The 22,997-nt window shown below is 36.0% G+C and overlaps 1 protein-coding gene across 4 annotated transcripts in view; it reads left to right on the top strand.

The window, feature by feature from the left end:
* Hmgcr (HMG coenzyme A reductase) overlaps window positions 1–19,545 on the top strand; it is a 239,892-nt gene extending 220,347 nt beyond the window's left edge. For 3 of the 4 annotated variants that reach the window (XM_067157567.2, XM_067157573.2, XM_067157581.2), the window contains exons 16-18: window positions 1,859–2,033; window positions 6,461–6,599; window positions 13,096–19,545. In XM_067157567.2, coding sequence (XP_067013668.2) covers window positions 1,859–2,033; window positions 6,461–6,599; window positions 13,096–13,162 — 381 coding nt within the window. In that variant the 3' untranslated portion in view covers window positions 13,163–19,545. Of the gene's footprint in view, window positions 1–1,858; window positions 2,034–6,460; window positions 6,604–13,095 lie in introns of those variants that run through there. The other variant, XM_067157590.2, reaches the window with a different exon arrangement.
* Window positions 19,546–22,997: the final 3,452 nt, after the last annotated feature.

Here is a 22,997-nt window from a genome sequence, read left to right as displayed (position 1 = left end):
TCATTCAATTCTTGACCCTGTCGAATGACTGGAAACAGGCTGTAGATTTTCATTTTCCAAGTAAGTAATACCTGTAACAGTTCTCTCACCAAAAAAGAATGGTCCGTACACTTAACGAGATGAAACTGCAAAAAACATTTTTTTGGAGAGTCACAAACATGTTTCATTCTTACATTTGGATTTTCCAAACTGAAAAATGCATGTTGTGCTGACTCGCCTGACTCACTGAACCAGAAACATCAAGTCATTGGTCATCTCACAGCCTTGCTTGCAGTTCTTCATAGAACTGATGACGTAACTTTTTGAAGACAAGTTTTTTGCTTAGTACATCCCAGATTGTTTTCTGAGACATTTGCATTTCCTGGTGTGTGCAATACATTGATTTAGACTTTTGAGGGCACCAGGAGAGGCAGTTATGCACATGATCCACAGTCAGGTGATGGGCCTGGCCTGCTTGGTCATATAGCATCACACAAACAGCCAGTCATTACAAATTTCTTATATCACTCTCTTAGTGTCTTATCCATTGGTGGATCTGTATGATACTTGGCTTGAAATGCACACTGAATTGTTAAAATAGACTCATTTTCAAAACACTTTCTGTTCTCCTGGAAATGCCATGTTGGCACACTACTGACTTCTAGCAGGAAAATGCACAACTGCATGAAAGAAATCTGTGCATTTTGCCTGCTTGTCAACATACATTCATCTTCTTAGTGTGGTTTGGTTACCACCCTACTGATTTCTGAGACCCCGGAGGGTCTTATGACTTACCCTGTACTACCATTGCCTGCATGCAGCCTGGTTGACAAATGGTGTACATTGTGACATGGAGTCTGCACCATATTTGAACTCCACCATGAGCTTGAAACGAATTGTACAATGCTTTGTTAAAACCATGTCATACATGCTGCTAGTTATCTTTGTCTAATAAGCAACTTCATGCACTTGGTTTTTATAGTCAACAAGGTCGTAAATAAGTAGCTGAAGGTCTCACTTATCCAGTCAGTTATAAAGTATAATGTTTAAAATCACCTATTTGGTATGAATTCCACACATAATACTCATGAAACTAACTGATAATACTTGTAATACAAAATTGATTCGTAATTAAGAAGATACATTTTAACACAAACTTTTTCAGCAGATTTAGTTTTGTCTAAACACTTAAGATTAGAGTAGGTGAGATGCATTCTCCTTGTTGAAGAATTACAAAGCCTTTGCTGAAATTTCCTGGAGCACGCCAAGTGTTGTATGTCCGTCCTGGTTATCAAGGGTGTCCAGGATAGGATAACAACACAGTGGACTGATGGTGCATTCAGTTGTTATTCTTTTGTTTAAAAGATATTGGGTTCAATCATGGACATGTCCTGATGGTGGTACCCTTTGCAGTTGCCAAAACCACTTACCACCTGGAAGTTGAAGGCCAGCAACCACATGGGTGGCCAAAGCAGAGCTGGAAGGCCATCATTAATAAGGATTCCCTGAAGATACATTTGATTGAAAGAGGTGATGTTCAAAGATCCGATGAGAAGACTCTGCACCTGCAGAATTATGATGATGATGATGATGATGATGATGATGATGATGATGATGATGATGATGATTGTGGTGGTGGTGGTGGGTTCGGTCATGCCTGAGGTCGACAAGATTTGAGGGTGTTTAAATGTGACATTTCTGTGTCTTTGGCTACCAGCATGTTATATAACTGCTACTCAATTCCCTCAGTGAAAAAGGTTATTGGAACAATTTCATACCTACAACATAAACATATGGCTAGTGGCCATATATCCTTAACCCTGAAATGAAATGATGGTACCCACTTTAAGTTGAAAATATATTTTATTTGTTTATCTAGGATCCTGCTCAAAATGTGACCAGCAGCAACTGTATGACCCTTATGGAGCCCTGGGGAGATGAAGGCAAAGATCTCTACGTTTCATGCACGATGCCTTCTATTGAGATTGGTACTATAGGTGGAGGCACTGTTCTTCCCCCACAAGCAGCTTGCCTGGATGTTTTGGGAGTCAGAGGTGAGACAGTCACATTGTTTTTTTTAATTTGTTTTTTTACATTCTGTATGATGAGGCGTGCTAGGGACCACATTGTCAATTCCTCCTTCCTTGTTGTTTCCTCTTCCATTCTTTCCAGTATTCCTTCATCATTGCACTGTGTTTTATTCTTCTTTCCTCAGACCACTTTGGACTGGGTTTCCTTTTCATTCTTCCTTGGAATCCTTCCATTCTTAAAACTTTACTTTTAAAAGTCTCTCTTTCTATAGTTTTCTCTACTCTTATTTTATTTCTTTGTAAATCTTTTTTGGTCTCTTATACTTTTTCTTACAAAGGTGCTTGATTATCTATTATCATCCATTCTATAGATATATCCAAAAAATAGCAATCTCCTTTTTCTTATTGTTTCTGTTATATTTTCTATGTTCTGGTATATTTCCTTATTTTCTATGTTCTGGTATATTTCCTTATTACTTCTTAATTGTCCGCTTCCGTAGTGTAATGGTTAGCAATATCAGCTGCCGTCCTCAGAGGCCCAGGTTCGATTCCTAGTACTGCCAAAGATTTAAGAATTCAGGAGGGCTGGTATGTGGTTAAAATGGTACTTGCAGCTCACCTCCATTGGGGGTGTGCCTGAAAAGAGCTGCACCACCTCAGGATGAGGACACGAGTTTACTTACTTCTTAATTTCCACTATTCTGTCTATACATATCATTTATTTAAAAAAATTCTCGGGAGAAACAGCAGCTTCTTTTAATGACATGCTAATTTTGCCTATTTATGGAAATATCAAACTTCCTGCCAGTTTTCAAAGCTTTTCATGTCAGCTAAGAAAATTCTTCTCTCTTCCCAGGGTTCAGTTAAAGTGGTGATAGGGAGTGTGGACATTGGAATCAATCAATCAATCAATCAATCAATCAATCAATCAATCAATCAATCAATCAATCAATCAATCAATCAATCAATCAATCAATCAATCAATCAATCAATCAATCAATCAATCAATCAATCAATCAATCAATCAATCAATCAATCAATCAATCAATCAATCAATCAATCAATCAATCAATCAATCAATCAATCAATCAATCAATCAATCAATCAATCAATCAATCAATCAATCAATCAATCAATCAATCAATCAATCAATCAATCAATCAATCAATCAATCAATCAATCAATCAATCAATCAATCAATCAATCAATCAATCAATCAATCAATCAATCAATCAATCAATCAATCAATCAATCAATCAATCAATCAATCAATCAATCAATCAATCAATCAATCAATCAATCAATCAATCAATCAATCAATCAATCAATCAATCAATCAATCAATCAATCAATCAATCAATCAATCAATCAATCAATCAATCAATCAATCAATCAATCAATCAATCAATCAATCAATCAATCCCTTACCTAATCTTTTTTAAATGATTTAAAAGAAGTTGGAAATTTATCAAACATCTCCCTCTGTTAAGTATTCCGATTCCTAATTCTCTTTCTGTAAACAAATATTTGTTCCAAAATGTCCTCTTGAATTCCAAGTGTAGCTTCATATCTTTCCTACTTTTAGAAACTCTGTTCGAGCTTATTTATCTACGAATGCTATTCCACGTCATCTCTCAGCTGACAACTCCTTACCTCCATATCTTCCCAGCCCAAAGTTTGTAACATTTTCATAACGTTCTCTAACAATGGGTAGTTAATTTTATTGTGTAAAAGTTGGCCTAGCATTGAGACAGTTGAAGGAAGAAGATCAAGCTGTTGTGATTTGTTTCTGTCTGGTACTTCATCAGCCCAAAGGCTGGTTGGATCCTCAAATGGTACCACCAAAGGTTATCTGGTTATACTCAAACCAAAATAACTGATGACAGTGCCAAAATGAGGCATATTAGGTAGGATAGGAATGAGGTAGCTTGCCATTGCTTTCCTCACAATTTGTTTCTACTGGAATGAAAATGAAAAGAGGAATGTCCTTTCATTGTTTGTGCATCAACTTGGAAATAACGTTTTAAAGGTTAAGCCTAATTTCAGGTGAAATTAGTCCCTTAACAGTAACACTATTCTTTTGATGGAAATCACCCAGAACAAATTGTATTGCTTTCCTTTGAAATCAAGTAATCCTGGTGAGGGTCGCATACACTGGAACCATTCATTAATTGAGCTCTGACTTATGTGCCCTTTCCTTCACATCCTCATTACAACCCCTAAAAGCCCTCATAGTCATATGAAGAGATCTGTAATCTTTATTTACAATCCCATTAATGTTATTCCAATGAAGATCTTCCTTATTTTAACACCTAGGTACTTACAGTGACCCGCATGAGGTACTATCACCCCCGTCAGCACAGTAATAAAAAATTGAGAGGACTTTTCTTTTCAGAACCTTGTCGAGGTCTTTTTTCGCAGTCGCTCAAAATCCTGTATCTTATTTATTACTGTATACAGTATATATATATATATAACATTGTCTGCAGAGAAACCTTATTTTTGATTCCAGTTATTTACTCGTGCAATTTATACATATATAAGTAAATATAAAGGTCCAATAATACTGCCTTGCCGAAACCCCCTCCTTATCAGCCCAGGATCAGATAAAACTTCACCTTCTCTAATTTTCTGAGATCTATTTTCTACAAATTTAACCACCCATTCAACCACTCTTTTGTCTTGTTCAGTAGCCATTATTTTTGTCAGTATTCTCCCATGATTTGTCTTATCAAAAACCTTGGATAGTCAATATCAACACAGTCCATTTGACCACCTGAACCTTAGATACCTGCTGTATTGTCCTAGAATCCTACAAGTTGAGCTTCAGTGGAATTACTTTTCTTAAACTCCAACTGCCTTGTGTCAAACCATTTCTTTTTGGTTTCAACTCGGTTAATTTATCATCATTAGGTTTTTCATTCTGTTAAAACTAATTTATAAATAAATAAATTCAGAAAATACCTGAAAAAGAAAACACAGTAGAACCTCATTAATCCAAACTAATGGATACTCTAGGATGTCCGAATTAATGAAAGTCCGGATAAAACGAAATAACTTGTAAAATGAGCCAAGAAGTGATGAGATTGCAATGGTATGGTCACATGAAAAGAATGAACCCTTAAAGGACTCCTCGAACATGCTTTGAATGCAATGTTCCTGGGAAGAGACCAAGAGGAAGACCTCGTGGTGTTTGGGAAAAACAGATAATGAAGGACCTTGAAATTAGAGATGTGAACTGGTGTCACATATATGAGCAGCATCTGTGGATGGATAGAACAAACTGGAGGAGGCTCGTACACAACCGCACCCGGCTTGCTGGAGTGAAGAAATGATGATGATGATGATGATGATATATTTAAACACTCTGTTCAATAAAAAGAACGTGTACAGTGCAGTATTTTAAATTTAAGGAATAAAAAAAGTTATTTAGTATACAATAGTATTTGGATTTGATTTAAGTGCTCCAATGTGGGCGTAAACTATGTAAATAAATAAATACAATAGATAATGCAATACGGTATGAGGCCCTACAAAATACAGAATAATTAGTGCAGTACAGAAATAGAAGATGGCAACCAAGGCGCACCTTCATTGACCACATTTGACATGCTTACTGGTGATCTTTTGTTGTCCTCTTTTGACATTAATTTCTTTAATAATTAACTCACGCAGATGTCTCAAATGTTCGTAATGTTCGGATAGGTTTTCATCGTTGTTATCTTCAACGTATTTAATGACAATGTTTAGATGGCCATTAATTTCACTACGTTTTGGCTTAGGGTTAATAATATCGCCTGCTTCATCCTGGTCATATTTGTCCATTACAGAGCTTTCTGCAGTGATCACACTTTCAACAATCTCCTCCTGTGTAGTTTACAGCATTGCGTTCTTAACTCAGCTTTATACTATAATTGCATTTATCAATCAATCACTACTGATCTGCATTTGGGGCAGTCGCCCAGGTGGCAGATTCCCTATCTGTTTTCCTAGCCTTTTCCTAAATGATTTCAAAGAAATTGGAAATTTATTGAACATCTCCCTTGGTAAGTTATTATAATCCCTAACTCCCCTTGCTATAAACAGATATTTCTCCCAATTTGTCCTCTTAATTCCAACTTTATCTTCATATTGTGATCTTTCCTACTTTTAAAGACACCACTCAAACTTATTTGTCTTCTAATGTCGTTCCACGCCATCTCTCCATTGACAGATCGGAATATACCGCTTATGATAAAGATGTTGATTTCCATAGGGAACCTGAAATATTTGTCCCGAATGAGTAAATGTATAATACCAATGTATTTGGTCCGTTATTGTACATTATAAATTTTCCAGCTAACTCATTCCTGGTTGCCAGCGTAAACCTTACCCCAAACTTTGAATCCATCCGTGAAAGTGAGTTGGAAATAAAAAGCTGCTGTTCTCTAATTATTGGTCATATTGTACAGGTGCAAATAAAGACTGTCCAGGAGCAAATGCCAACATGCTGGCTAGGATAGTTTGCGGCACTGTCCTTGCAGGAGAGTTATCCCTCATGTCTGCCTTAACAGCAGGACATCTCGTCAGAAGTCATCTCTTACACAACAGGTAAGTTTTGTTCTTTCTAACTGTCTATAGTGGCAAGTACCATATTTCACAGAATCCAAGACATTTTTTTCTTAGAATTTCAAGTGAAATATCAAGGGTCATTTTGCAATCGCGACCTAACAGTAATTAAAACCACTGGTAGCTACCACGGTAACCACGTTACTTCCTTCACCCTCCAGCGCGCAATAAACTCGTTGATCTCCGACGTCCATGTCTTTAATATATATCACTAGCTGCAGCAGTGCCTCTGTGTAACGTCCCTGTTTCTCTACAAAGATGTTTTTCAATTCTGCAACCCTTTGAATTCCTAGAAAGGGCCACGGCTACTCAGTGGCAGAGTTATAATGTGTCTACTATACCCGGCACTTAGTAAAACGAACAGTTTTATAGACAGCAGGAATATTTTCGTGATGGATCGACTTATTGTAGAGACATGTGGAACAGGTATTGCCGGCAAATTTTCAGTGGATTCTCGTCGATATTATGATGCCAGTTTTAAGTTAATGGTTATTAAACAAGTAGAAATTAAGAATAATTGTGCAGCCACAGGAAAATATGGCATAACTAAAGCCAATGTTCAGCCTTAGCATGAATACAATGATAACTGAAAAATACGTACTATTCAAGAAAGGCAATCAGTGGTCTGCAACAAGGATGCTTTAAAGAAGTTGAACATGAAATTGTGAAGTGTGTGCACGAAATACACAAGGTTTGAATGGCCACAACATGAGATGCAATATGAATGTGGGCTTGCAAAGAGGAATTCCTTGAACTTTCAAAGGCACTATCAGATACTTCTAATGAAAATGATTAGGGAAGTAGGTAGGATTTACATGATACTTGTGTGTGTTTATTTTTTTCTCAAATTAACTTCGAAATTTGTTATAAATAAAATTATGATTTCACAAAGCACTTTTTAAGCCTGATTTAATTTTTTTGAAGGAAAAAGTGGGGGTCCTCTTGCATTCACGGTCATCTTGGATTAGGAGAAATACGGTAATAACGTGTTTACTGTAGGATCATAAGAGTGTACTTAGTGACTATACCACTGTACATTTCTTATATTGAATTTCTTTTGCTTATGTTATTATTTATCATGAAATTATCATCACTGTGACAATTACAGTTGAACTTCGATATCTTGAAGTGCTAGTACAATTACGAACTTCATCATATAGATTCATATTGATACAGTTTAAAATAAGAAACAATGCTAGGTTCAATGGTCCACCCAATCAATACACCTCACTTTACAAGTGAAAACTATTTAATATAAAAACATATTAAACAAACCCTGGAACATGTTTCGTCTCATTTGAGACTTCATCAGCCATAACGTTCCATAATAGATTACAAAGTTTATTGTTGCTGTCGAGTATTGAAAAAAATGGAAGAACCCATGTCCTTTAAGAACTATTTGAGAATACACTAAAGATAATATATATATATATATGTATATATATACACACACACACTTACAGCAAAACATTTTTAAATCTTCAATGACCGGGCGAGTTGGCCGTGCGCGTAGAGGCGCGCGGCTGTGAGCTTGCATCCGGGAGATAGTAGGTTCGAATCCCACTATCGGCAGCCCTGAAAATGGTTTTCCGTGGTTTCCCATTTTCACACCAGGCAAATGCTGGGGCTGTACCTTAATTAAGGCCACGGCCGCTTCCTTCCAACTCCTAGGCCTTTCCTATCCCATCGTCGCCATAAGACCTATCTGTGTCGGTGCGACGTAAAGCCCCTAGCAAAAAAAAAAAAAAAAATCTTCAATGTTAAAATTTGAAACATTTCTTGAAACATGACATGCCAGCCATAACATCTCATAACAGAATACAAAGCTCATTGTTGCTGTCTAGTCATTTGAAAATGGGCAAACCCATCTCCTTTATGAACTGTTGAAAATAACTAAAGACAAAATATATACACACTATTTACAATAAAATATTTCAACACTTCTTGCAAAAAATATTTCTTCAATGTTGAATTTTGAATGACCTTTCTTGATAATATTACATGCAGAGTTGGTAGCTGGTAGTTTGTGTGTTGACTGAGGGAGATTGAGATTCTGGCCTTGGAATAGGAATGGGACCAAATCCACATCAGAATATTTAAAAGCTATGACTCATATGGAAATTTCTTTCAAAAATAAGCCATATTTGGTAGAAGGAATCTGAAGCTCCTGAGATAGCCTGTCATATGGCAAAGATCAGCGCTGCATGACCACCATATTGATGGCTTAATTCTTATGAATTTTTATTTTTAGATATCTATACATCTATACTAATATTATAAAGAGGAAAAATTTGTTTGTTTGTAACGAATAAGCTCAAAAACTACTGAACCGATTTTAAAAATTACTTCACCTATAGAAAGCTACATTGCTAATGAGTAACATGGGCTGTATTTTATTTTCAAAACAATTCGAGGTGGGGGGCACGAGGGGAGATATAAAAATAATAGGCTAATATAGGCAAAATATCGAATTTGTCGTATAAGGACGAGACAACGCTCAATTTAATCCCCTTGACGCAAAGAACAAAACTCGGTACTATCTGTATTAGGTTGTATAGGTTGAACAATAAATGTATACCTTTTGTAAATTAAATGAAAGCTCTATGGGCCCGAAAACCATGTTTTAAGGCCCTAAAACCAACCGTTACGGAGATATTGGCACCACACTACCCCTGCTTTGGGAATCGGATAAAGTAATGAACTGCCGTAACCATGGCAACATCAGCTCCAGGATTCTACAGCAGCGAAATTATCTACAATAAATCACAAAAACCTAACATGTTACAGACATGAAAATTGATATTTGGAATCGCCTTTAAAAATAAAAGAAAACAAATATTCATTTTCAGAAAATCCACTAAGGGGGGGAGGGAGGGTGAAAAGAAGTGAGGAAGGAGTTGAATTATTTATATGAGGATACATATATCTAAAAAAATGAAGATGTTACAGACTTTAAAATTGGTACTTGGAATCTCCTTTAAAAATGAACACACCTTTTTGGAAAATTCACTTAAGGGGGTGAAAAGAATAAAAAAGCGGGTGAATTTTTAAAATGAGTATCTTCTTCTTCTATCGCTTTACCCCACCTGTGGGGTTGCGGATGCGAACTGTGTCGCACATGTGGATTTGACCCTGTTGTACGGCTGGATGCTCTTCCCGACGCAACCGTATGTGTAGGGATGTAATATATACTTCTATACTAATATTATAAGAGGAGAAATTTGTATACTGTATTTGTTTGTAACGGATAGACTCAAAAACTACTGAACCGATTTGAAAAATTACTTCACCTATAGAAAGCTATATTGCCAGTGAGTAACATGGGCTGTATTTTATTTTCAAAACAATTCGATGGGGGAGCGACGGGGAGATATAAAAATATTAAAATAATAGGCTAATATAGGCGAAATCGAATTTGTCGTATAGGGACGAGACAAAGCCCATTTTAAGCCCCGTGGTGCAAAGAACAAAACTCGGTAAAACCTTCGGGCCCGAAAACATGTTTTAAGGCCCTAAAACCAACCATTATGGAGATATTGGAACCACACTACCCCTGCTCTAGGAATCGGATAAAGAAACGAACGGCCGTAACTATGGCAACGTCAGCTCCAGGATTCTACAGCAGCTAAATTATGCATGTACATTTGGGCATAGCTGCCAACTAAAAGTGATACACATGTGTACATTTTTACAGATGTAAAAATTGCTATTTATAATCTCCTTTACAAATAAGGAAACAGGTATTTTTTGTTTTCCGAAAATCCCAATAGGAGGGGTGGAAAAGGGTGAAAAAGGGTTGAATGCCTTTAATGAGGTACTTATGTCTCAGAAACTGAAGATATTACAGACTTGAAAATTGGTATTTGGGATCTCCCTTAAAAATAAAGAAACACATATTTTTTTGTTTTTGGAAAATCCAATTAATGGGAGGATGGAAAAGGGGGTGAATTTTTAAAATGAGTGTATGTATATTTCAAAACTTTAAAAGTTTACAGATGTAAAAATTGGAATTGGTATTTATAATCTCCTTTACAAATAAGGAAACACATATTTTTTGTTTTCCGAAAATCCCAATAGGAGGGGTGGAGAAGGGTGAAAAATGGGTTGAATGCCTTTAATGAGGTACTTATATCTCAGAAACTGAAGATATTACAGACCTGAAAATTGATGTTTGGGATATTCTTTAAAAATAATGAAACACTTTTTTTGGAAAATCTAATTAATGGGGAGAAAGAGTGAAAAGAGGGGTGAAATTTTAAAACGAGTGTATATATATCTCAAAACTTCAAAAGTTTGCAGATGTAAAAATTGGCATTTAGAATACTCTTTAAAAATAAAGAAACACATTTTTTTGTTTTCAGAAAATCCCAATAGGAGGGGTGGAAAAGGTTGGAAAAGTGGGTTGAATGCCTTAAATGAGGATACTTATATCTCAGAAACAGAAGATATTACAAACCTGAAAAATGGTATTTGGGATTTCCTTTGAAAATAAAGAAATACGTATTTTTTGTTTTTGGAAATCCACCTAAGGGGGTGGGGGAAATTGCAAAATTAGTTGAAATTTTTGTATGAGGATACTATCGTCTCAAAAACAAAAGATTTTGCAGACGTGAAAATTGGTATTTGGAAACTGCTTTAAAATTAAAGAAACACGTATTCTCGGAAAAATCCAATGAAGAGGGGGGGGGGTGAAAGAATTGAAAAATGAATTGAATTAATTGTATGAGGATACTTACATCTAATAAAAACTAAAGATATTACAGACGTGAACATTGGCATTTGGATCACCTTTAAAAACAAAGAAAAAGCGTTTTTTTGGGGGGAAAATCATCTTGGGGGGTGGGCGGGGTTGAAAAGGAGTTGAATTCCTTTTATGAGGACACATATCTAAAAAATTGAAGATGTTAGAGTTGTGATATTTGGTATTTAGAAAATCCTTTAATATTAAAGAAATAAGTTTTTGCTGGAAAATTCACTTAAGGGATTGGGGGCAGTGTGAAAGGAAGTGAAGAAAGTTAATTTTTTTTTATGGGGATACTTATATCTCAGAACTGAAGGTAACAGACATGAACATTGGTATTTGGAATCTCCTTTAAACATAAAGAAACACGCCTTCTTTTTTTTTTGGGGCGGGGGTACATCAACTTAACGGCAGTGGGGTGAAAAAGGAGTTGAGACCAATTTATTTTACTCTTCATAATGTACTTATTCTGATCATAAACTGATTATTTTTATTCTTTCGTGGGTTTTTCAAGAGCCACCTTTTCCTCTGGAGAACATAAAGTTAGATTACAGTAGATTCTCCAGGCATATAAATAAAAATTTAAACACATTTGAAATAAACTATAGGAATAAAATTGACCATGCAATTGTTCACTTCTATAATAAGGTCAATAATACACCGAAGTATATAATTCGTGTTGCCAGAAATATCGCGCACTTGCCTTCGCGCAACGATGGTGCCGGTCACATTGTCAGCAATGACAATGGCAGCAGATTTAATTTATCGCCAAATAGCGGTCTTGCATCTTGCTGTGGGGTCCAGAACATCAATAATAATAATAATAATAATTATTATTATTATTATGTTCTGGACCGTCGTCAAAATGTGCGGACTGCGCTGGAAATGGGTCCTGGCCGGGTAATGACTACGATTGCAGTCCGGCCGCGGGTTCAGTACCGCCATGGCACCCAAGACGACACCACGCCGGATCTCCTCAAGGATTTGATTCATATTAAAAATGCTTATAAGAAAAGATGGCAATGATTTAGGGACCCAACTGACTGGTGGAATATCTGGACCTAGCCCAGGAAGTATGAAATCGATGGCTGGAAAGAAAGGTCGAAAAATGGGAGGAACTTTGCCGTAATCTCTCAGATGAGTCAGATCACGAATTTTGGCGGATTCTCTCAGAAAACGAGTCAGATCGCAAATTTTGGTGGATTAGATATAAAACGTTAAGCATTCAATTATAAATTTCATTATAATACCATAGCGAAGCACGGGTATCTTGCTAGTTGTGTATAAAATGCATCAAGTTCTTGAGACGTGATAGTTCCACAAACATCCTAACATATTTTTCATTTCTTACATTAGTAGGGATTCTAAGTCTTCATCAGAGGAAAACATGAGTTTAGCACTGCACTGTTAAGTTTCTTCTCAATAGCGTCATTCTCATAGCTTTCCTGAAATTTCTGAATTGTACACTACCTTCAGAAAAAGGGAAATTACGCACACTTTTCTTGCAGTGAGTGTAAATCTCTATAATGATCTTCTTTTAATAAGAAGCCAGGTTGCTTCAGCATGAGGAAATATGTTTAAATTAATTTTTTCTTATGTTTTATGTTTTGCTGTTTACATTGTTTCTTTGAATTTTTGTGTTTTGTATGCAGTGTTGTTAATGTTCTCTTATGTGCCTTGGTATCTCTTGTCCATTTGATGAGCAGCTTTTTATACATGTGTTTCTTTGTTGAATAGGTCTTCCTCAACTTCTGGAAGTCCTACTCAGAAGAGAAGCTGTGACGGTGCAGCTGGAAAGTCTTGAAACCCACAGTTTGCCCAGAGTGGCTGTACATACACACATGCTGAATACTGGCCAGCAGGCAGGTTGACGGACTGGCATATTATCATATTCTGAGGAGCCTGCAGTTTGGCATCAGTGAAAGAGGAGAGACTTGAGATATGTATCAGAAAATAGACAGCTCAGAGTATGTTTCCAGGAAGGTCTGGTGATGACATTTCTAAATGGAATTGGTCACATTCAGGCAACTCACCACACCTCGGTTTGCAGAACTCAAGCTGGCCTTTGGAGTTTTTTCAAGACTTTACAAGAAACTGTGTGAAGTATGTCCCACATTGGTGGCATTAAGCATCATTTTCAGTCTACCATAATGTTTTGTTAAATGTATCAATAAAAGAAAGAGTTGTCCAAGAATTTTATGACTTTTCTTGGAATCTGAAGTAAATATCTGAGTTGAAAGTTTTACAAATGATCAGCATTTTGTTAAATGTTTTGAGAGGAGAGAATAATATGGATTAAGAGAGTCTCAATATCATCACAGTTTTTAAGAACATAAAAAAATTGTATTCTCTTATTTATATATATGAAATGCGATCGAGATATGATCGAGTGTTTTGAATTTTGTAGAATTCCTGCCTTTTCTGGATGTTTGTCATGGATGTTAGACAGGGACTAATGTAGAACTGTCTATCACAAGCCATTAATCTGTATTGATAGATATCTTATTATAGGAGACATATCTCTTAAAAATCTAAATACAGTACTGTACTGTACTTTTAAAATCTGATACATCATACTTTCTCCTAAAGCACAACCAGTAAGCATAATAGTTGAATGAGGTATAATTTTGATACTAGTTCATCAATGCAGACTTCATCTACTTATAAAGTCATTGAACCTCAGTTGTATATGATGTGAAGGTGACACCCGTTTGCTATCTTATGGTACAAAGCTTTCATATTGATGGCGATTATATTATTTTAAGTAAAGACTACTTGGTGATGTGATGAGAAAAATCCAACTGAACTTTGTGCTGGGAAAGTGGAAATTCCCTTCTAAGAGAAGAAGAGAAAATACTTTGTTTATTGTTGTTATTATAATACTTCACCAAATTTTAAAATTGGTATTGTGAAAGTATGATAAATATGATCACATTTCATGGAGGCTAAACTATTTTTTGGTAATGTGATGATCAGTCAATCAATTAGATTTGATGTTTTCAGAATTAAACCAAAGCAGAATAACTTAAAACAAGGTTTTCTTGGTGCTCGATGTGATTCATGTTGGCAGTGGTAAGCGACAAATGGAAAGAATTCTTCAGATTCTTCAGCTTCTTGATAGTACTGATGTACTTAAAATATTTATTTTCAGCACAAGAATTCATAGTTTCAGGGCACTGTCAACATGAAAATAATGCAATCAAGTTGGCCATAAATCATTGAGGTGGTACTGAGTTGGTAATTTCATCAACTTTCAAATATCCTGTTCTCAGAACATGATGAATTCTGTGCTTTATTAAGGAGTTCTCAGATTGTAGCTACAGTTCTTCAGTTTCCAAGACTGGGTAAAACAGATCTCCAATTGCTTTTTCCTAATATGGAGTTTTATATATTGTTTGTAGATGTGAAGTTTCAGGCAAACAGATTTAAAATAAAAATCTTCTACAAACTACAATTTCTTCCTTTCATACAGAGACTAAATGGTGTCTAAACTGTATAATCTATATAAAGTATTGTAATGACACCGAGGAGTAATATAACTCTTCTAGTTAAGTTCTACCTCCCTGTATGGGTATTTAAAAGGGGATCAAGGGCATACTCTTTCTATAACGTTTCTACTTTCCCTCTTAACCCATATGCACCCAACCACCATGAACACAGACATTGCTAGGAATCTGCCATCTTTCAAGTATGCAGCCTTTGTGTTGCATACTTTCAGTTAAAACAGTACTATGGGTGATCTACTGCATATATTGTCACAGGACCTGGTTTATATTATTCAGAAATGCCACACAATTCATCCCAATACATTACCTGAACAATAAGTAGAATTAAAACATGAAGCAAGTCATATAAATTCTTAAATTTTTCATAATGGGAATATTTAGGCCTACTCAGTCCGAGGAACCTAGCACGAGATATGACAGTTCTAAAATATGACGTGTCAACACTTTCTTCTTTGCACAAGTAACTGTAAATTGTAGTTTCATCTGCAATTTATTGTACTATACCATCAGTTAAGTACTGGTTGAAAACAAATTCCCTACATACATTTTCACAAATTCCACTCATACGGCACACTCCACTTGTTCCTAAAAAGGTATTATTAACTGGAATATTCTGTTCATGTAACCAGTTCCAATCAACATGCTGTTCAACCTCTTTGCTAACATTGCTTTCACTATCGGTTAAATCATGTGATAATACATGCACAGGGTCACAAGGAACTTCTCCTTCACTATCACTGCTGAAATCAGAACGTAAAACATTAGGCAAATTTTGAATTTCATTATTACTGAGCTTTTCCCACTCACACGTTTCTTTGAAGCAATCTTCATGACAACAGAACATCAATCAACCAGTTAATAATTACATCAATTTATCGTGGAAAACAAATGAGAGAAAGAGTGAACAAGAATGCCAGAAAACAATCAATTGAGGTACCTAGATTAGATTTTCAGCTACAAATGCTTTCACCTACAATTAATAGAACTCAGATATGTTGTTATATGAGACAGTGCTGCGTGGAGACCCAGTCCGCTTGCGGATATTTAGCCCGGCTGATAGAGCGCGTACCAGTCCGCCTTATGGGTGCATGTGGGTTAAAAGTTATGGCTGCAATTGTGACATTATCATCATCTTATCATTCATTACCTTGCTAATATTAAATAGAATGACTTTTTTTGGGCAGTTTTCAAAAGCTGTTTTGAAATTTCATTATCATTCATGTGCTTCATTTTTCTTCTTTTGGCCGGACTGAGTGGCTCAGATGGTTGAGGCACTGGTCTTCCGATCCCAACTTGGCAGGTTTGATCCTGGCTCAATCCAGTGGTATTTGAAGGTGCTCAAATACGTCAGCCTCATGTCAGTAGCTTTACTGACATGTAAAAGAACTCCTGCAGGACTAAATTCCGGCACCTTGGCGTCTCTGAAAATCATAAAAGTAGTTGGTGGGATGTAAAGCCAATAATATTATTTATTATTTTTTCTGCTTTTACAACCTTATTGGACCACTTCAGTCAATCATTTTCTGGTGCTTCATTTTATAAATGATTTTTACTTATTATTATTGGTGGTACGAAAGCTATTTGAAAATCTTGTAAATCATTTTGATAGTCATTATAATGTTGATTAGATGATAAACCAGAACTTAATCCATAGAAATACCCTAGCTGTTTAAAAATGTTCAACTGTAAAAGCAATACCGTATCTTTTATTTCATTTCATAACTGCCAACTTATAGCAATGTAAATAAATGAAAACTTTCAGAGATATTCTCGAAACCTGTTTTACCCAGACTATAGTGTACATTTTTAAAATGAAATGATTCAGCGATATATATGATTCTAGCTAGCAATATATTAAGAATTACAGCAAATGAAGAGATACAAAATAATTGAAATATGAGCATATACTGTAAGTCAACTTAATTAATTTACTAATTGAAAATGTATTTATATAAAAGGGTAATCTAATAGGTTATTGATACTAGATAAATCTTTACAATTTCTGACTTTAGAAGAACTTTATAGTCATGGTATATTGATCAGATTTATAGTTTCAAAAAGTGAAAACAAAGTTTTAATTTCACAACTTGTAAATTATTATTATGTTTTGATTTATTATTGTTTTGTAATTTAAGCAGCTGCCTCTGCATAATGTTTGGTGAGGAGTGAAATTTACAAGTTATACATCTATTGGGCCTGTGGTATTCACCAAACTGGAGAAAATCTCCCATTTATTACTGTTATTGTTAGATTAATGTTCTTTACTGACGATGTGTTAAGAGTTTTAACTCTTTCTTAGATTATATAAATATATTTACTGGCAACTATGCTAGCAGGGTTTGAACTACAGTATTTGAAATTTCCAGTGACATGAATTTACTGCAGATTGTCTGCTAACTGATGCCAGAAATGTCTTTTCATTATTGCTTTAAGTCTGCATTTTCAAAATTCTCATAATACTTAAAAATACAACCCAGAGCGTAGCAATTTTTGTACTGGAAACTACAACCAATAGCTTAGCACTTCCTTACATTTGAAATAAAATTAACAAACACTAGTCAAAATCCTGTATACAACCCACGGAGGCTAATGGAATGAAGGGTGTATGTTTTTAATTAGTTCTGGAATTTTTACAGATTGACTTAAAATTTATTAAAGAAAGTTGGTATAGGGCATATTGTGTATGAAAATGCTCAACTTTTAAGACATTTCTTCAGAGGTGTTTACCTACTTGATCTAGAGGTCTGAGAATTTATATGTTGTCTGTGCAATTATGTGCAGGGCTAATACAGAAATCTGTAACTTCCAAAATTATAAAGTGCAAAGTTGTACTAGCGAGGCCTTGAACTATTTTATATTGCAGTGGATGGCTGGGAAATGTATACATCTGCAACACAGTACTTTACAAGCAACACCAGCCTGCCTTGTGGCCATTGGTGGAAGAAAGTTTCACCATCAGAATGCTGGCCGACGAGGTAGGAGAGGTGGTGGTCTACAATTTCTAATCACTAGATTGCTTGTAAAATGCCTGGATTCAGTTCCAGAACTCTTTGTGGTGTTCATATGGAATGAGGGCATATGACACTGTTGATGGTGAATTGTCTGTCGGATGGAGACATAAAGCCTTGAACAGATCCCTTGGTGTTATTTGACAGTAGTAGGCTATGTGACAACAGTGTTTGACCCTCTCTCTATATCATCATCTCATACCCAGAAGTGCAGATTGCCCATGAGCGTCAGGCGAGCCAGTTATGTCCTTGGACACTCCTGGCACTAAAAGCCATACACTAAATAAACAAAATACAAGTGACACCTTCTACAATTAAAATCTACCCAAATGTGATATAAAGAAATCTGATCAAAATTTTCCAAACACCTAATTTATTTATTTATTTATTCTTTTTTTTTTTTTTTTTGTATTTACAGTATATGGAAGATTAATCAAATTATCTTTTCAGAATCTTAACAGAACTCAAAAATGCTTATCCACAATCAAAACAGGTTTTACTGTAGTGTCAATTTTTTTATATTATTTCTGCACTCTGTCTAATTAGAATTACACTGCCATCATTATTTTATTTTATGAAATACTCTCATGTAGAACCTGCCTTGTGACAAAGTATACTTTTAATTTAATTCTTGGAATATAAATAGATACAATTGAGAAATTTAGATGATAACCTAATTGTAACAATAATTTCTTAGAATTATTAATGAACCTTTTAAGGCAATGATGACAATTTTCCGTAATGTTGTCTCTGGCAGAAACATTCATTTCCAAAAAATTGGCAGGAAAAATGGGAATTGTTCCCCTCGCTCCAATCATCAGACCCGCTATGTCGATTTCCTCTAACTGCTATTTATCTGTGTAGTAAGGAATTGTTGGCAAGTGAATATTCCTTTTCTCGAGATTGACATCTGAGGACTATGACTTATGGCTTTCAAAGCTAACTGTTGGGTCTATTTTTGAAGACAATGTTGTCATTCCTTCTGTGGCTTTCATTGTCCACCTGGAAACCATGGTCTTTCAGCATTAAAGTTTTGTTGAAAAATACTTAGAATTTTATAGAACTGCTTTCATAGTAACTAGAATTTGTTTTATTGTTTTGTCTTGAGAAACTAAAATATGATTTAGTATTGAAACGTATATTTCTGCCATACTGAATTATTATGAGGGACACAGTTTAGTGATGTATTATTTTATGGGCTTGTACCATTATAGTCAAGTGCCCCTTGTAATAAAATATGAACAAAAATGGACAGTTAATCTGTAAGGATATAGTGTTTGTATTGTTGGGTGCTTTTGTAACGAAGTAGGGCTGTGATCAGGAAAGAAGTGGCAATGAGCTTCATAAGGTACTATTGTCGCATTTGCCTAGTGTTGAAAGGATACCGCAATGACCCTAATTAATATAGCTGAGAAAATAGTTAAAATTTACTTCTCTCCTCAGCATTCCATATGAGCTAAGTGTACCACATTTTAGCCCACAAATCATATTTAAATTCTCCATAGCATAGTCAAGAAATAAACTCAGGGCAACAGACTGGGAAGCTAATATTCCAACCTCTAGATCACAATAATGGTATGATGCCCCTGCTTGAAAAAGGACTAGTGAGTGCAAATTGTGTAATGTTCACTTCAAATTTTATTTTTCATCCCTTTAATCCTTTATGGTACAGAAAACAGGTCATTTAACATACCCTACCATAACAAGTACTACGACTTTGATGATGATGATGATGATGATGATGATTATTATTATTATTATTATTATTATTATTAAACTTGGATTGTTAGTATGTTTTGTCAAGTTAGAAATTTTGAAATTAATACTAAAATTTTATTTGAACACAATTTCATTTTTACAGCTAAATTTAGCAGTGTAGTGATAGGTTCACTGATAGTGGTTGTATGTCCATTCCAAATAGCTGGCTATAAAAATATGAGATTGTTTTATATACAACTTCATCTTTGCGATCAGATTTCATTTAACTAGAAACTTATCCTACCCTTCCTGAAAAGATAACGAGGAGATGCCACATTTTACTAGATTAAACCTTCCACTCCTATCTAGGTTACATAGGTATTTTTTGTAATGCTGCTGCTTTAAAAAAAAATCAGTTACATGTTTTCACAATGAATTTGGCATTTCTTTTTAGCTAGTACTGTACTTGGAATAGAATAATCATTGCTAGTGTACACTGGATTCCAGTAATGTAATTTAGCTCCTTAATTTTAAGTACAATGATGCCAATCCTCTTGTCTTACACTCATTTCATTATCAACGGGAGAGGCATGACTATGTACACCATGGTAATATTGGAAACCAGTGAACATTTTTGTGTTTGGCATACAACATATGTGAACTACTGTGCCCTGTTTTGATATGGTTTAATGAGATCTTATATCACTTCATACAGACTCCATACTTTCTGCTGCAAGTACTTTACCCAGTGATGATCTCCAGCTGTTATTACTCAGCTTTAAATTCCCCTCATAAACTAGTAGTTTATTTAGTCTCATTCTTCTTCATTCCTCATCGAAGCATTATTGTACAGTATTTTTGTGTTGTTTGTTTTAATTTTTAACTGTTGTATTATTAAACTACTGTAAATATTGTATTTATGTTTTGTTAATAATGTATTCATTTAGTACATGTGATCATGGAACCTAAGTCTGAAAATATAAAACAAAGAATTAGCATGTATTTTGATAATTTTGTTCATATGTGTGTTTCTACCTGTATTCATATAACACGTTCTTTCTTTCCCTCAAATGGAAATCACATTGTGAAAGTTTTGGACTGTATGGCAGATGGTGCCACACCACTCATCAAATCCATCAAAGTAAAGCTTGTGTTGTGTATGTCTTGTGTGGTTTTGCATTGTAATGAATGAGAATGGTGCCTTTGCTTAACTTTCCCTGCCTCTTGTTCTTTACAGCCTTATGCAACAACCTCAGTGTTTGGCAGTTGCATCCCGCTGTGTAAACTCTGTGTAAACAACTCCTTTGCAGTCAAAGAAAACAATGGCTATGACCAGTGTACCACATTTTAGCCCTCAAATCATATTTAAATTCTCCATGGCATAGTCAAGAAATGAACTCAGGTCAACTGATTGGGAAGGTGCTAATGGCATAACTTTGAATTTCTTCTGCACCGGCGAGGTTGTTTGTCTCTATTCCCTAGATGTCCGGTTTGTTTCTGTTGTGAAGTGATGCACCTGTCTCATTGCCCGTAATGATGCAGCTTAGAAACCGATTGCTCTCCATAGAGTAATGGTGAAGGAAGTCCATAGAAACCATAAACCTTGCTGCTTTGTGTTTGGGCGTCAATGATTGTAGAACCCAACGTGAGGATAATTTCCGATAATCCAGCTGGCGTCAGTGATGATAGCATGTCTATTGAGAAGCTCATCTCCTGTGCAATATTTGCAGTATACACTCTGCTACTGTTGTGAACCATTGTGTCTATTTAAAGGACGTTGTCTTCTGTGGTTGACGTTGATGGTCTTCCTGTCTGATCACGATCAGCATCACCCAGGTTTTTGTGGCCTTGTTTGAATTGTTGGCACCCTTTCACAATGGCTGGACATGACATTGCATTTGGTCCATACACTGCCACAATCTCGGAGTGAACCTCAGTCCAAGTGTGACATTTTGCGTACAAAAATGTATATCCTTTTGTGTGCATAAATTTTGGAGTACACTTCAAAGATGACATGCCATTTCACTTGCGTGCTACGATGCACCTCATACCAGTACTACAGCACTAGTGTTGCTGCAGGCAGCTGTGGGCATGTGTCACATACAAGGGCAAATCAAAATGTAAGTTACACTAGGTCACTGTGAGAATACACTGTGTGTCGTGACCTTGGCCAATGTAGAGCAAGCTAAAGTAACTGCTGACATGTCCGATAGGAAGGTTGGTGTGGTATTCCGTTGTGTTGTGTGTGCAGAGCGGGATAGGCTCAATGGCGTGTCAACTGGATGTTCACTCCAAATTGGAGGTGCATGCAACTATCAGATTTCTATGGGTTAAACAGCACAATTGCACAGACAGTCATAGTGAAATCATTACTGTATATGGTGAGCGTGTAATTTCTCACCCAGGTATTGTAAAGTGGAGTAAGCAATTTGACGCTGGACGCACGGATCTCATGGATGAATATCGCGAAGGCATGCCCGCAGTATCCAGTACTGTTGCAAATGTTGACCGTGTGGATGGAATCGTTAGAGAGAATCGGCGCATAACACTGCAGGAAATTGCCAGCATGCTGAACATTTCATATGGTAGTGTGTTCTCCATTGTTCACCAGCACCTTGTATTTTGTAAACTGCATCAAAGAAGGATCCAACATCTGCTCACCAATGTTCACAAGGGATAACATTTCCAATCGTCACTGGCATTTTTGTAATGGTATTCTGTGGAGGGCAACAAATTTCTGTGGCGAATCATCACGGGATGAAACGTGGGTCCACCACTTCAACCCTGAAACAAAGAGGACTTCGATGGAATGGGTGCACACCACATCACCACTACGAAAGAAGGCCAAGGTCTAACCTTCAGCAGGAAAGGTAATAGCGACAGTGATCTTCACGTGGAATTTATGCCGAAAGGCATGACAAGCAACTCAGCTTTGTTATCAAATGTTAAACCGGTTGTGTAAGGCAATTTAAAAAAATCGGCAAGGAAAATTGAGTGCCGGTGTGATTTTGTTGCATGATAACACAACACCTTACACGGCCCACCAAATGTTCGAACTGCTGCAGTGATTCAAGTGGGAGGTATGGCAACGTCCTCCATACAGTCCACAGACTTTGTGCCATGATTATCATGTGTTCGGTAAGCTGAGAAAGGATCTCGGTGGGCGATGATTCCGAAACGATGAGGAGGTGAAAACAGCTGTCTCCAGGTGGTTACATATGCTGGAGGTGATTTCTACGCATCCGGAATTGAAAAGTTGGTTGACCGTTTTGAGAAATGTTTACCATCTCTTGGGGACTATGTGGAAAAGTGAACTTACATTGTATGTTGTCATAGCCATATTGCCCATGTGTAGGTTTCATAAATGGCCATAATTAGAAGTGTAACTTACTTTTTGATTCACCCTCATATTTTGAATGTTTTGAAT

The sequence above is a fragment of the Anabrus simplex genome, chromosome 1 (genome assembly GCF_040414725.1).
Source record: "Anabrus simplex isolate iqAnaSimp1 chromosome 1, ASM4041472v1, whole genome shotgun sequence".
In the NCBI taxonomy this organism is placed as follows: domain Eukaryota; kingdom Metazoa; phylum Arthropoda; class Insecta; order Orthoptera; family Tettigoniidae; genus Anabrus; species Anabrus simplex.
The sequence above is the reverse complement of the archived record's forward strand: the minus strand, read 5'-3'. Positions and strand labels throughout refer to the sequence as shown.